Source organism: Sturnus vulgaris, chromosome 9 (genome assembly GCF_052056855.1).
Source record: "Sturnus vulgaris isolate bStuVul1 chromosome 9, bStuVul1.hap1, whole genome shotgun sequence".
Taxonomy (NCBI): Eukaryota; Metazoa; Chordata; class Aves; order Passeriformes; family Sturnidae; genus Sturnus; species Sturnus vulgaris.
This window is the reverse complement of record NC_142251.1, coordinates 7,791,735-7,807,499: the sequence shown is the minus strand read 5'-3', so window position 1 is coordinate 7,807,499 and position 15,765 is coordinate 7,791,735. Positions and strand designations below refer to the sequence as shown.

At 44.8% G+C, this 15,765-nt stretch overlaps 1 protein-coding gene across 1 annotated transcript in view; it reads right to left on the bottom strand.

Moving 5' to 3' along the window:
• Positions 1–15,081, bottom strand: part of TRABD2B (TraB domain containing 2B) — a 265,371-nt gene extending 250,290 nt beyond the window's left edge. Inside the window, exons 1-2 of the mRNA XM_088169750.1 lie at positions 14,803–15,081; positions 13,790–14,350 (exon numbers count right to left, since the gene is read on the bottom strand). Of these exons, the coding sequence (XP_088025876.1) occupies positions 13,790–14,350; positions 14,803–14,910 (669 nt within the window). The 5' untranslated portion in view covers positions 14,911–15,081. The remainder of the gene's footprint in view (positions 1–13,789; positions 14,351–14,802) is intronic.
• Positions 15,082–15,765: the final 684 nt, after the last annotated feature.

The following is a 15,765-nucleotide window of genomic DNA, read 5'->3' as shown; positions in this document are numbered from 1 at the left end:
GACTGCTCAGGATTGAGAGTTCCAGCTCATATAAACAAACACTGTTACAAGAGGCAAAGTTGATATGGATTTATGCAAGGAATGCATACACTGCATAAGCAATTTGATAATTAATGGAGTTGACAGCCACTTTCTAATAGTACTCAAGTATGTGCAGACTGAATGGTTTCATACACAAGCTAAACCAAAGACAGTATTAATTTTTAACCCGTTTTATACCTAATCATTCAGATGAAGGAAACACATGCATTTTTTTCCTCTTGGGTATTAGTCTTGACCTCCCAAAGCCTGACTATTGGGACATAAATCCTTTGCACTAAGTACTATTGCACACAACAAACCCGCAGATGTCTTGCACAGGATGATTTTTTTCTTAATGACCGTTTGAAGAATGAACTTTTGATTACTTTCTGCGTATTGATCACTTCTTTTATGTCCCACAGCTTAAATGCAGCAGTTTTGCTCTTAACAAAGAGCTGAGAGGCTAGTTGCATAAGTTCAGGGAATTTCTGAAGAGCCTCTCATGACTAAAAAAAAATTTATTTTATTACTGGCTTCCAAGCAAGCCAAACCACTGCTCCTACAAGCCCAGCTGCAGAAACTAAAGATGCTTAGTAAAGTCTTGAGCAAAGCACTGTCCCACCTGGCAGGAGATGATGGTAATTTATTGTGCATGGAAGACATTGTGACATTTTGAACTGCACAGGGAGAATGGAGCAGTAATGTAACTGCTCCCACACAGGAATGAGATACTCAATGTTTTCTCAGTCTGGAACAGGTTCAGGGATGATGCCTTGATCTGTTTCACAACTTCACCCCCCTTAGGATCAGAAAACAGGCTTTTAATACATTTGGTTTATGTTCTCATAGCCTAGACAACAGAATAATCTAAAGGTTGTGTCCACAGAAACCACCTATGGAAACAAGATTTGGTCAGTATTTCCTTACCCCACACTCTCCTTCTCCTTTAGTGACAAAATCAAAAGCAAGACCAAGACAACCACTTTGTAGGACCTCCATTAAAGGCATTGAAATATCAGAAGGGACGACTTGGAAACACATCGTCTCCAGTCATTGAAGCTGTAGGTAATTGGAAAATACCTATTGAATGGCCCCAGTTCTCCAGCAAAAGGTAGATGAACTGTCAAATGGAGTTAGATTTGAGGTGCTTCAGGCCCATTATTCTGTCCAGCTCAACAGCAGACACCTCGGGAAGTATATATTAAATATATCCTCTGTTAAAAGCCTTGTAGATGGGGCAGAATTCTGGCTGGGAACCCAGCAGCAAGTCAACTTGCTATGACTGCTCAAACATCAAATGACACACTGCTGCCTGCTAAGTGCCCCCCACTCCAACTCCAGCTGCACTGCCTTTGAAGAAAGGTGCAGAGCCTTCTGCATAGATGTTCACTCTGAATAAAGTCTTTTAAAGCACGTGAGAAAGAAAACTGTCATCAAAATGTACCGAGCAATTACGGGTTGAAGGTTGAACTATTATTACTTCATGCCCTCCCATTCCCCTCCCTTCCAGGGTGGGAAGAAAGGGGGAGGATTATTCATTTGTATTCAAGCACTTCATTAATGTTTATAGGAGAATCCAAACACGCAAGCAAAACAAGGACGAAACACTCGCGCCAGACGTGTGATGCGATAAATGTCACCGGAGCAAATATTTAGATCTGTTTACAGAGAGGCCTATTAAGTCCTTTTTGAAAAGCTGTGCAGTGTTGTGGCTTGGTCTCTGCCTAGCAGCTCCAGCGTAAACACATGGAAGATGGCTAAGTCTCTCTCTCTCATTTTGTTATGACATCTGGAAACCTAAGGAGTTTGGGAGAAGCCAACTGGCTGCCCTACTGCAATGTCTAGCTAGAGGGCCTGCCTGTTGAATGATGGCAGGACATACAAAGTGGAATTGCTGAGTTCTTCAGCTTGTGCCAAAATCAGTGGATTTTCAACACAACAATCCCTCAACAAAGGTTGTTGCAACACACAAGCTCTTGGTTCATTGCTAATGATGCAAGTCTATGCTCTCTGCCATTTTTCAAGACCATTTGCATTTGAGAAAATCAGTTCTATTAGGGGCTCAAATAGAAAAAAGGGGTGGAGCCACTCTATTCACCAAGGGATGAAGATGTGTCTCATAGTCCCTTGCCCAAAGAGCTGTAGGTTCTAGAGCTCACAATCAGCCTGGACTTCTCTAGATGTCCCCTTCACATCACTATCTCATCAACTCTAGCCCCTCTGCATACAAATATTTATTTTTCTAAGAGTACTAAATAAGTTGAAAGGTGTAGGAGAAATTTATAGATGGAAAGATCATAGTCTTACCCCAGATGTAGTAACATAATTGGGGTATTTCAGCCTCTGAAGTCATGCCTCAGTTTCCAACAACGTTACGTAAGGCTTATAGGTATAAAATTGTCGGTGTTGTGTATACAAAGACTCAGGGCTCCTTATCCACATGCCCAACCCCCTTCCCTTCTGTTTGGAAGGAATGGTGCTTAGGCCATACAGATGTACAGGACTCTGCAGAGCCCTCAAGTGCTAGCTGAATCAAAACACTTTTAGTTTGAATCTCTCCTTCTGACTTAGTGAGTTTACTCCACCTTTTTTCATGGCATCAAAAATTCAACATGAAATCACAAATAACTCTACTCAGTCTAGTTTTTAAGCCTATCAAAATCACAAATAAATCAGAAGAATATCAACTAACATTTCTTTTCTCCCTTGTTCTCTTAATAAATTATTTGTCTACATGAAACTCCTTTCTGCATAAACCAGGAGGAAGGACACCTTGCCTGGTTTCAAGAGATACAGTTTTGGGTTCCCAGTACAAGGATCTTGTTTGATTTGCTTTAATGGGAACTACACTGAGCTTTGCCTCAGAGAACAGGGGAACAGGTGCCAAGTCTTTTTGGATTCTCCCATAGTTATATTCCAAGCTATACCCTCAGGTCTAAGCACTCTTGGGAAAACACACCCCTTCCTTCCCTGACTGATAATGATGGATTATTGATGTGACAGTTGCTAAACTTGTTGTTCTCTTAAAAAGTGTAAGAAGGTTGTGATACTTCATGTTTTAGAAGAACAGAAAAATTCATGTGACCACTCAGCTAAACAGTAAATAAACACTGGTTGTCCCTACTGCATAACAGGGATTAATCTTTTCAGACTTAAGCATCCACGAGAATTTTTTTTCTCTGCTTAAGTTTTCCTTTCTAATCAGTGTCCCTGATTAAGTCTTGCAGAAAATGCGTGACAGCTTAGTGGCTTAGTCTCAAACCATGGTCCCTTCCATGATGTTACATTCAGCTGTTATTCTCTGCTTTTGCTGTGTTATACTGCTCTGAATATACCAGATCTGTCAGGAGAGACAGGCCTCAAAACGTTGTCAGTAGCATGCCAAACATCCACAGTGAAGAGAGAGAAATCCCTTCCCCTACTCTTGTTCAGCTACCTCCTGCTTTGGAGCTAACCCTTGGGTTATTTACGTTGCGTGACCTTGAGATAAATGGCATTTGGCAGGCCGCCGGATGACTTTGTGTTTCAAATCAAACACTCTCAGTTTCTCCCACACTGACAATGGGAATAATTCCTGAATGCTTTTTTGGGGCTGGTTCTTCCCATCTCATTGCCTGCCACAGAGCTCTTTGGTAGCTACGTCAGGGTTGGTGAACTTTAGCTTGACTTTCTTGTTAGACTCAAGTACCAAGTGGAGTATGTGGTTTTCTTCTGTGGTTTGGTGTGTATGTGTGTGTGTGTATTTTCTCTTTGTCCCAGAGTGTCTGCACTGCTGGTATTAGAGCTACAATTGTTCTATATATAAAGGAAAGATCCCTTGAATGATCTGCCAAAGGTTTTATCTGTGAACAATCTCTGTCTGTACTTGCTTTGCCGTTAACCAGTTTTGACTCTACTCCATAATGGCTGGAGTTGCTTTGCCTTAACTGATATGTATCAAAGAGAACTGCTAAAATTAACTGTTCATGAACTGTGTCCAGGATGTTAGATTAACTCATGTGGAATCCTTCAGTGAACAAACTGATTTATGATGTGTTATGACATTGTTATTTGATGTGTTGCACAACAACTCAATTTTAAAAAATGAAGAGTGCTCCATTAATAAATCTTTCCAGTGTAATTCAAATGAATCTGCAACAACTTTAGAGTGTGATAAGGGATCTTGTGTGGGTTTAGTGATTGTGTTTTGCATTCTTAGGAATATCTTCCACTGGGATCTCTTTGTCAGTAATGAAAAAAACCCATCCAAAATGTGCCAAAATACAACACCTTTTGGGAGATTTTAGCTCTTTGTACTTCCTAAAATACAAAAGGGTACTACTACAAGTGATTCCCAACAACTAGTACTTCCAGCTTTGAGAATGTACAAGTGCATCAATGATGCTTTCTTTCCACTTCAGAGCCATAATATGCTGAAGTCCCTAGAGGGAACATCCACTCCAAGCTTATCCAGCCACAGTTAACACACAGCAAGTGCTCAGAGCAGTCAGTTTCATTTTCAAGAAAAAAAGCCCATCTTTATACATTTAGATATAAATCTAGTATTTTTTTTAAAAGCAAGCACTATTCCATTACTGGAACATGAACCAGTGTAAATGCTGACCTTAAATTACGAAGTTTTTAGAGTGTGTTTCAGATGAATACATGTTAAAGGCTCAGATCTCTCTGGATACCCAGCTTCAACAAAAATGCCTTTGAAAGCGAGCTTGAGTTATACACTGTACAGCATGTCTCATTTCACAGCCAAGCCACTCAAGTTAATAAAGAAAATCCTCTCTGGCTCACACAATTAAAAAAGCTGGCCAGTGCCAGTCTGCAGACAGGGAAAAGCTGATCCGTAAAGCTGGACAGTGTTTCATGCCTGTGAAGACCTTGAGCCTCTGAACTTCATCTTGCCACCAAAACACCTGGATTATTTCAGGATGGTATAACCTGGGCTCATGGACTGAGGAGGTATTTTCTCACTGATATTCTGTATATGGAAAGGAGAAATGCAGAAGGAGTTGAACTGCATCCCAGTTCTTTGAATGCTCAGCCATATTAGAATTGTTTTGGCCATAACTTTGTATTAGAAACTTGACTTTGTTCAGTTCTGGGTGTCAGTAAGTTACCTTCTCCAGCAAGCAGATAATGAGATTTTTTGAGATTTTTTAGCTTTCTAGCTTTTTCCTGTCTTAATTGGGAAATTCATTATGAAAAAGAAGGGCTTTTTCTATCATTAACTCTTATGCAAACAACATTTTTAGCCCTTTTTGCACACTTGCACCTCTCCTGCCTCTGTGATATCCCCAAAATAAATAATTACCTCAGCTTGAAAGCAACTACAAGTTAGCATCTCATTTGACTCAGGACCAGTTCCTCTCACGGTGTAAGGCTCAGCATTTTCACAATTAATAGTGCTGTGATGATTTTACCAGTGCTTTACAATCAATGAGACACATTGGGATGTCCTGTCACACTTCCTGCTAGCATAACATTTATCTCAGTGATCATTTCCAAAACTGTAAATCAAGCACATGCCAGGAATACAAAGACCTCCAAAAATTTGGGCATGTTTCTCAAATCACCCTTTTGCCCTCTCCCTCTCTGCTGACTCTGCAAACTCCTGCGCTGTGAGCATTTGGTCTCACATTTAAATAAATATTCCCCATCACTATTATGCTGTCACCTGTAATAGGAAAAGGCTGCAAGAAATCAAAGGAGAGCTAAATTTGTGCGGTGGCAGAAAGCGTACAGAGAATAATCAGTCTTCATTGTGATTGTTAACAAAAGTGAGGGAGTCTAATGGAGACCTTGGATTTAGTACAGTCTCTAAAATACTGAGGGGATACTTTCAAGACACAACCGCCTACTTGAAAGAAATACTTTTCCTGTTTTCCTCATAAGCTGACTTTTATTAAAATGGAAAGAGGTTAGAAAATAACTGTAAGATTTGGTTCCTTTTTCTCATTCCTTGGCTTACTAAGGGAGTCTGATGAATATTGCTTTGCTCTATGAAGGCAGCTTCTTCTCTGTTTTATGTATTGGAGATATCTGTGTCTCCCAACAAGTGCCCCAATAGAAGAGTTAGGGTAGAAGCAGCAAGCAAGTGTAATTAGATCTGGGGGAAACATAAAGCATTTGTTGCTATTTCCTTAATGTTGTTGATACAGCTAACATGCTGCCTGTGACTGAATTCCTAGCTTTTTGCCCCATCTTAGCTAACTCCTATTACCTAAGCATGAAGAACTTCTGGACTGGAATTCATGTGGAAATCTTCATAAATTCCACATTAACTGAGCCTAGGAAAAGAAGAAATCAGATTAGCTTCTTTTTCTTGTTTTACAATCCTTTCTCTGTGTGCTACTAGGAGTTTCTGGGAATGGTTCAGTGTTTTCCCTGGCTTCAAGGGACTTTCTGGAATGGGTGCAACATAAAGGATTTGCTCTGTCACTTCTAACACTGCTACCCACTGGCATGGGCTGCAATCCTGATTTTGAGGAAGTTAGGAATAAAACTAATTTTTGACATCTGCAAGACTCTTCAACCCCTCAGCATTGTTGCAGTGCCTGGACAGAGGTGATCAGCAGTGGTCCACTGATAATAAATCTAATTACAATATTTCAGGGATGATGATTTCTTTAGGCATAACTGGCCTATGGGAGTCTATGTATGATGAGAAATGGGGTGTCCAGGACTATGCTAAATGACCCTCAGAGTGGAAAATCTTGGGTCTTTGATCTCATTCAAACTAAAAATACTTTTGCTAATGAGCCTCCTCAAGTCATACAACATCCACTTCAAAATGCTGAGCACATGGTTTTCATTTATAGTTTTTAGCAACTTTCATTTATATTGTGCTATAAGTCCTGAAATTACTTGCACCAGAAGCTCTAAAATATTGGAAATACAAATGTGAAGGATTGCTGATGGAATAACTAGTGAGAAAAGCAACAGACATGAGTGTGAATTCCTGCTTGAGCTTCTGACAGGTATTAACCAGGTCACTTTTCATTCTCTGTGCCTTTAAATGACAATTAGATCCAATAAACAGTAACAATAATACGAGGTAGCTGTATTGTTCTCTTGAGCACTAGAATAAGCAAATTCATGGAGGTGTTGAGACATCATAACTACCAGTTGTTGTGATGGATACAATCAGTCTTACAGTTTAGTTGCATGTCTGCTCCCACTCTGCAGAGGGCATAGTCTTTCTCCAATTCCAGCCCAAGAACAGAGGTATTAAGTTCAAACACTAATATCTGCAGTTTTAAGCTCTGCAGGCACCAATTTAATTTCTGATGTCTCGAGCGAGCTGGAAACTATAATGCTTTTGGGGTTACAGAAGGAGTATTAAGTTCAAAAATTGTTTCAATGTTCAGGAAAAAATGTCTTAGTAATTGCAACCTAGAAATAATTTGAGAGCTTCACAAAGATACTGAAATTTTGTCATCAACCCATCATACTTTCTGCAGATTTTAAGTACAATGGCATTGAGATCTGTACTGGTTATCTGCTTGGAAGAGGAATTTGGGAAAGTTGTGAACACAAGGCAGATATGTTTCCCTGCAAAATGGGACTCTTCTAACACTGACCCTTGAAAGTTAAAAACAATGAAGTTTCTGCTGAAACTCGTTGCTGAAAATCTCCATTTCTGTGCTACAAACTAAGCACTGTGCTCTGAGGATGTCAGCTTACAGTCATGCATCCAAGCAGGCAGGGAACCTCGCTAATAAGAACAGAAGATGAAAGAAATCACACAAAGTTCACATGGCTCAAGCAGTAACACTGTGACTTCTTCTTCCTTTTACCTGTCTCATCAACTCCTAATGACAGTGAAAAGATTAATAAGGGTTTGCAGTGTAAAGCCTAGCACGGGGGAAACCTGTTATTTTACAGTTTGTCCCTCTGAAGTCCCTAAGTATGCTTTGCCAGGAGCCCTGCCACTGATCTCCTCCCTGCAGGAGTGCAAGGTGAGCGAGTGCCCTTGCTTAAGATCATTTCTGGCCTTTGCAATCCAGGAACCTCTGACTCGCCCGAATGATGTGGGCTGGCTTTATAACGTGGATTGCTACTCACTAGGGAGCTGAGGGGAGACTGTTAAAGACTTTCTGAGGACTGTAGGTTGCACTATACTTGAAGTTGAGTTTTTTAAGGTCAATGGTTCATTCTGTTTATAAGCAAAGAACTCTGGGCCTGGAGGAGGATTCTGACTGCTGCTGCTGCAACAGCATCACTAAGTGACAGCAAATAACAAACAGATTGAAAACCATTACTGTGAAAATACCATTTACTAAACAGGGGCTTTTGTACCTACTGGGTTAGCAGCTCTGAGGTGGCAAACACACACAGGAAAAAATGGCACAATTCTGCTATTTGACTTGTATACGCTGGTAAAGTTAAGCTGCCTCGGGTACAGTAGGGATTCCCTTGAGTCTCTGTCAGACTGTCTTCTTGGGATTTTTCCCTTTCAAGGCCTATCTTACAAAGATGTAACTCCTACCTAATACCAATCACAGGCAGCACCCATAATTTTGCAAACAAATCAACCAGCAGAATGCTCCAGACCTGCTCGTGGGAGGCAGGTACACCTGCCTTGGATGTTACCAAGGGAGGTGTGAAGGATCAGAGGGAAAGGAAGGGCTCATACCTGACCTGTTGTACAAACACTTCTGGCAGTTATATACACAATAAATAAAACAGATGAATTGCCAGCTGCCCCTCGAGCTATCATTAGTGACTGGCAGTTTTCTTAATAGGCATCAAATGCCTGGTGAGCCTTCCAAGGGGCTGTGGGGCAGGAGCACACAGTCACTGACTGTACAGAGCAACACCTACAGGTGGGTACAGCTATAAAACGTCAGCTGCTGATCCTTCCAGGTGTTACTGCCACTACTGGAGTTTAAATACTTGCATAGTTTCATCCTCAACAGTTCCCCTGGTGGAGACATAAAGCAGCTCCCACTAGTATTTAAAGGGAATTAAATGGAACGATTTCTATTTGTGCTGTATGAATTTCTGCCTCGAGGTTAATTTTGCTGGGGGATTTTTTTTACCCTGGGGCATAACGGGGTGAAGGGAGTGATAGTTTAACAAAAGCTAGCAAGCTGAAAACTATGTGCACTATGTATAGTTATGTGAAATCAAACCCTTTAACAACATTTCTTTCAAGAATATTCAGCAATCAAAAGAGGTAATGCTGTTTTTGATGACTCCTGCTTTCTTCTTGAAGCCTGAAATCCTATAAAAGCAAGAAGGTGCCATTTCTACTAGGCAAAAACCACTTTCATTTCAAGAATTTTTTAAAAAATCAGTAATACTCTCTCATATAAGCTATAAGGACTATCAAAAGTCAGCTAGCTCTGAAACTGAGCCTTTTAATTCAGTTCAGAAAACATTGAGCCCGGATCTTTCATTAGGACAAACAAGTAAATTTCTCTTTAAGTCAGTTACACTGGTCCTGTCAGCTTGGAGAATCCCAGCTTTGTGATCACAGAAATGTTTAGTTTTTCAAGGGGACAGGACAGATTGAACAGAGAGTCCAGGACGTGGCCCTGACTATATATTACTGTGTATATTACTGTTTTGGCACTGAAGGTCCAGCTTCGAGGCTGCAGAGCTGTCAGTGACCAAACATGATGGACCACCCATCGGCCTTTTATTAACCAGCACTTGTTCCCCCCTCTAATCCTATCACCAGAGTAATCAAAGCTGCCATGTCCCAGGGTTTGATGGAACAGCAGGACCTGGGAAATGAAGACTGATTTTGTTAACAAAGTCATTCCTGCCCCATGAATGCTGTCTCATTGGTAGAAAGCGGGGAGATGAGGTTTATTTGTGCAGAGAACGAGGCGGCAAAGAAATGAAAGGGGGAGAATGGTGAAGTGTGAAGTTTAATCTGGCACAGTCTGAGGTTCCTTTCTTTGAGGCCGTCTCTGATCCAATCAACACTGGTTTGATATTTAACATCTCCCCCTGCAGTTAGAAATTATACCAGCCAGAGGACACCAGAGTCAGAACTTCCCAAACAGCTAAAGGGGAAAAAAGAGGGTGCTGGCAGCTCCCCACCAGCCTGACAGCTTCCCCACCAACAGGCTGGCATGAAGCTGGACCCTGATGCCAAATTTCCCCTATGAACCTTGAGATTCAGGGCATCTGCAATGAGCTGAATGCAGACTGTCCCTGAGGAGAGCAAGCTTGGGATGGGATAGGAAAGGGATTTTAGTTCTAATGTGGAGGAAGGGCTATGAACACTGTCTGGGACTGGGGATCCTGCTGAGAAACAGGATCAAACACAAGCAAGAGATGCCACCCATCTTCCCATGAAACAGCAGTCTGGGTAGAGGACCTTCCCCTTGCTGACTGTACAAACCTTCAGTGGGGACACACTGCAATCACTCTGGGCTGATGGGGGTCCCATGACAGTCCTAGGCCAGCAGGGAGGAGGCAACAGACCTAACCAGCTGCAGGAGCCACTATCACAATTCTCCTTACCCCAACAATAGCCTGGGGAAAGCTTCCCACCATAGACCCACACAAGGGTCCCAAAGAAGAGAGAAGGCTTAGCCCTATTCCCAGCTGACCCTCAGAGGACACATGGATGAGCCCTCCCAGCCAGTACTGGCTGCAGTGCCTCTGCCAGGATTCCACAAGAAGGCCTGGAATGTTACCTGCCCCTCACCAGATCTCAGCCCTGGCCAACTTGATTCTGCCCTTTACTGGCCACTCTCCACATAAACATCAGTGATGCCAGGCAGAGTTGTCTGCTTTCTTTTCTTCACTTGCCTCAGCTCTTTCTGTCCCACCTTCCATGAAAATCCTGAAACTTCAAATACCAAGGAGCAGTGAAATTTCAACCTGACCCAAACCTGCTATGAACTGCCCCGCATCCAGGCTCCCAACCTTCTGCTGGGATTCAGACACCTTGACACCAGCTCTACCATACCCAGGGCCCAGACTTTGAGTGACCAGCAGCTGCCAGAGTCCCAGGAGGAGGGATAACACTTCCCCCAGGATCCAAGCAGGAGAGCAGCCGGTCAGCGGGAGGCAGGAGGATAGGAGTGATGTGGAAAAGCAGCAGGAAACAGTGTGCAAGTGTTTCAGGGGGAGCAGAGCACCAAACTACAAAGTTTTGGGGTTTACAATAGAAAACAATGCTCCCTGCCCTACCTGCAGGAGCTGGCTCTCCAGGAAGCAGCTAATTATATGAGCCACCTTAATCTTTTTATCCGGCTAAGACAATCAACATTTCAAAGCCACGAACAGAAACGTTTCAAAGATCGTTCCTGGTCAAAACTGCAAGTGTATCCACTTTCTTTCAGAGCAGATCAAAACCAAGTACCACACCGGGACCACTCCTAGATTTCCTCCTCCTTACGATATCAGATTAACAGATTTGGTGTATGTAGTCAGATTAAATATTTGCAGTAGCACAAAGCTGCCTTTGAGGAGAAGAAGTAGGGAAAAAAAAGCTTTTTTTGTCTTTTTTTTTTAACTTGCTTTGGGCAAAAATACTGGACTTTGGGGACATGGGAAACAAAAGCATTGACATGATTCAGCAAGGCACAGTCCTAAAACCTGAATTCTGAATGCAGAAATAATGTGCAGTGTTCCTGTAATAGTAATGCTGAAAACAGGTAAAAAACCACTGATGCCCTTAGCAGATTTGGAACTATAATTTATCACAGATGTTCTCATCAAACTGTGCAAACACCCTGCGAGACAAAAGCTGCTCAATTTCTGATTTCCATTTTAGTGTGTTTTAATTACGTGTTGCTTAAGGAAGGCTCCAAGACCTGGAATTGGGAGGTGAAACCTTGCAATAGTAATCCACTCCACTAAATTAGCACAGTAATACACCAAGCAGTAGGACTGCCAGACAGTGTGATAACATTACAAATTACTATTGTTAAACAACTAGCCAGGTGTCAGGATGCATAGAAATTTAGAGGAAGCAAGAAAATAAATATCTGGTTTGTTTTGTTTAATTTTGTCTCCTGTTGTTCTGGTGGCCTTGTTCCCAGAAAAAGCTTCAATCTAGGAAAATTCCTCCTGAATACTGATCTATTTCAGCAACTTTGTCAATTTCCTCTAACAATTAAAATGGAATGTATTCTTTTAATCGGCACAAATGTTTTGCATAAATGACTGTTCTTTGCTTGCCAACAGCAGTAATACCTTTACTGTTCCTTTTTAGATTATTTTGGAGTAAAATGAATGGGAAATTTTTGTTTCTATTTAAAAGTTGGACAGAAAAACAATTATGGTTAAGAGCAGCAGTGAGTTTTGTACTCTGTCCTTTTCCTTTCTCTGTTGCTCATTCTCTCTAAAAAGAAAAAAATACAGTATGACCCACATTTAAAAGGCTTCCAAGTGGTACATTTTTAACCAGGTGCTTTCATATGCTTGATTCTAACTGCCATTTTTGACTTAATACAACCAAATACTATAGGATGTCTAGAATGGTTAATTAATTTTTACTTCACCTTAAAGAAGGGGCTTAACAGAGAATATAGGCACTTAAATCTTTCAGGCAGAACAGTGTAAAACGAATTCCTTGATTTGGATGTGTGTAAAATAGTGCAAAGGTCCTGAGGGGCTTTCTTTTAATTATTTTTGTTGATAAACAAGAAAATATATTCAAAAGTGTATGCAACAAATCTTCCCTGAAGGCTGTATGCAGCTAAGACTCCTAGTTGAAATATCAGATGAAACAAATGTTAGTGAAAGCCAGACTCTCCCCCCTTCAGATAGTTCTACTGGACTTCAGGGGAGGAGGGGGTGAAGGCACTTGAAGGACATTTTAATCACACCAAAGATTAGTCCTTTAATCCTTATTCCCACATCACCAAGAACTTTTTTGGTCAAAGTAGGACAGTAAGATAAGGCTGGAAATAGACCGATCCAGAACTAATGACAAAAAGCAGGTTAAAAATGAAATATCATAGCAGTAACTGACACCATCTTAAATCTCCCCTGGATTATTTGTTTTCTTCCACACACATTCATTTCCTCAGCTTCTAGTAAATCTCATTTCACATAAACAGTTCCACAAAGCAAAGTCAATAGCTGTTACTGTGTTCCTGATTAATCCATTGAAATGAAATAGATCTCATGGCTTTAGTATTTGGTTGTTTAAAGCTAAATCCATTGAAAGAATTCCGGAGTCCAGTTACACCAATAGCTTTTGTTTCTTAACCTACATCCTTTTCTGTTTGCTGAACTTTACCTGCTCTAAAATGAAATAAACCCATGCATATTGCACACTTAATTATCCCCAGTACAAGGGCAGCATGAGCCACTTTGTTTTGACCCGGAGTGACCACTAAAAAGACGACTGACAGTTTGCATGCACTCAAATCAATTTGAACAATGTCGAAATTTCTATTTTCATTGTTCATGCTTCATCCTCTTCCTGACAAGTACCACAGAGCTGCTTTACTTCAAAACAAACAAACAAACAAAAAAATCACTTTTTTACCCAGCTCTGGGACCAGATGGGAAGCATGGAAGTTTCCCTCACTAGTGGCAAGCAGGCAGAAACACACACATTCACACCCCGGACGTTTGCCCCGCAAATAAATTATAAATGTGATACGCGTGCAGCACTCGCCACGCACATCACGGGACCGGTGTGATGGAGAACAGGTAGCCTAGCACAAAAGCTGCTGAGGCTTATGAGTGACCACCCCGCTGCAGGATTGGGGTTCATCCCCATCAACTGATGGGAGTGCAAGGAGAGCAGCCCCCATATCCTGGGATAAGACACGAGGCCCAGAAGCCTCCTTACCTGGGAGAAGTTGAGCCCGTTCAGCGGGTGACATTGCTCCTCCACCCGCTCCACCGCACCCGTCTTCTTCTTCATCCTCTCGGCCTCCTGGGCGAGGTAGAGATCGAGCACCGGCACTCCTCGGGAGCGGATGTCCGTCTCCGTCAAGGAGTTCACCATGAGCATCACCCAGACGGGCCTCTTGCGCTCCCAGTTCCCGGCGATGGCGTTGAAGAGGTAGTCGGCATAGAGCCCTTTGCCCCGCTGGTCCGGGGTCATCCAGTGGGGCAGCATCAGCTTGATGTAGTCCAGGTGGCGTTTGAGGCGGCGGTACAGCTCCCGGGGCAGCACGTCCTGCAGGTTCTCCCCGTGGGGCAGCATCTGGCAGCTGGCCAGCCCCGAGATGGTGTAGGGGTCCGTGAGGTCCAGCTCGAAGTACACGCTGGAGCTGGCGTGGAAAGCGGCCTTGGAGTTGTCAGGGATGAAGTCCCAAACTCGCGTGTAGGGCACGTGGATGGTGCCGAAGAGATAAGCGGGGGGGTCACGGCGAATGGTCCAGAGGAAGGAGTTGAGCTCTCCTTGCTGCGGGGAGGACAGAGGGGCTGGTCAGTGATGGAGGGGCACAAAGGAGGGAGGCAGTGATGCCACCCCACCCTCGGGGCTGCCCGCAGGGCAGGAGGAGCGGGGGTCCCGCTCGCTTCCCCCTCTCCTCGCACAAGCCCCACGCGGGCTCGCAGCAAGCAAAGCCCACGGGCACCATGAGGCCCGCGCGGGGCTGGGTCCCGCCGTGACCCCCCGCTCTCCCCCGCATCCCTCCGGCCCCGCGGTAGCCCCGGGCCCCTCCGCGGGGACGCGCGGGGCCGCGCCGCCACACCTGCGGGGCCACGCGCGCCCGCGTGCGCGGGGCGGGGGGGTCCGTCCCTCCGCGCGCCCCCGTCCCGCCCGCGCCCCGCGGCCCCCGCGCACCCGCGGACACGCGCGCATCCCCCGCGGGCCGGCGCGCCCCCGGCCCGGCCCGGCCCGGCCCGGCTCACCGAGCGGGGCAGGTCGCACTGCCCCGTGTCCATCTGCTCCCGCCGGGCCGCGGCGTCGGGCAGGAACCCCCCGAAGACGAAGCAAATCAGCGTCAGGTTGAGTTGCATCCCGCTTCCTCTCGGTCTCCTCTCTCTCCTTCCCAGATGAGCCTTTTTGGATTTCTAGGATCTTTTTTTTTTTTTTCCTCCCCCTCCTCCTGCTCTTCCCCTTTTTTTTTTAGCCTTTTTTTTTTTTTTTTTTTTTTATTCAAACAAACTTTGCCAGTCCCATCTGCATCTGACAAGTGCAGGGGGAAGGACTGGCTGCCCCCTCCCTCCCATGCTCTCCCCCCTCCCGCCCTTTCCCACCCCCACCCCCTCTGGCTCCGGGCTTGTCAGAGGCTCTGGATGCTTTGGGGAGGACGGTTCTCATCGCCAGCCTCCGCCATGCTTTGGTGTTGCAGACCGGAGACGCTCCTTCCCGCCCCGCCGCTTCGGGAGGAGGTTGGGAGGAGAGGGGCGGGGGGGTGGGGAGGGGGGGGGAAGAGGAGGGAAGGGAGAGAGAGCAGCCAGAAAGTAAAAAAGTTTAAAACCAAGATTTTTGGACTGGTTTTTTTTTCTTTAATTCGGCGGTGGAGAAGGGGGTTCCGCGGCGCCCTGCAGAAGGCGGCGGCGACCCCCGCAGCCCGGCCGCGCTCCGCGCTCCGCGCTCCCCGCTCCGGAGGCCGGACCCGCGCTCCGGCGGAAAGTTCCGCGCAGCCGCCCCGGCCCGCCCGCGCCTCCCGCCGCCAGCGGCCGCCGCCAGGGGGCGATGGCGCCCCAGCGGCGGCTGCGGTTGAGGGGCGGCGGCGCTTCCCCGGCGCCCGCCCGTCCCGCGGCACCTGCGCGGCGTGTCTCTCGTTCAACACCGACAGCGCGAAACCGAGAAGTTCCGACATCCCCACACTCAGTCAATTGACACAGTCAGTCCGACAGGGCTTGTCA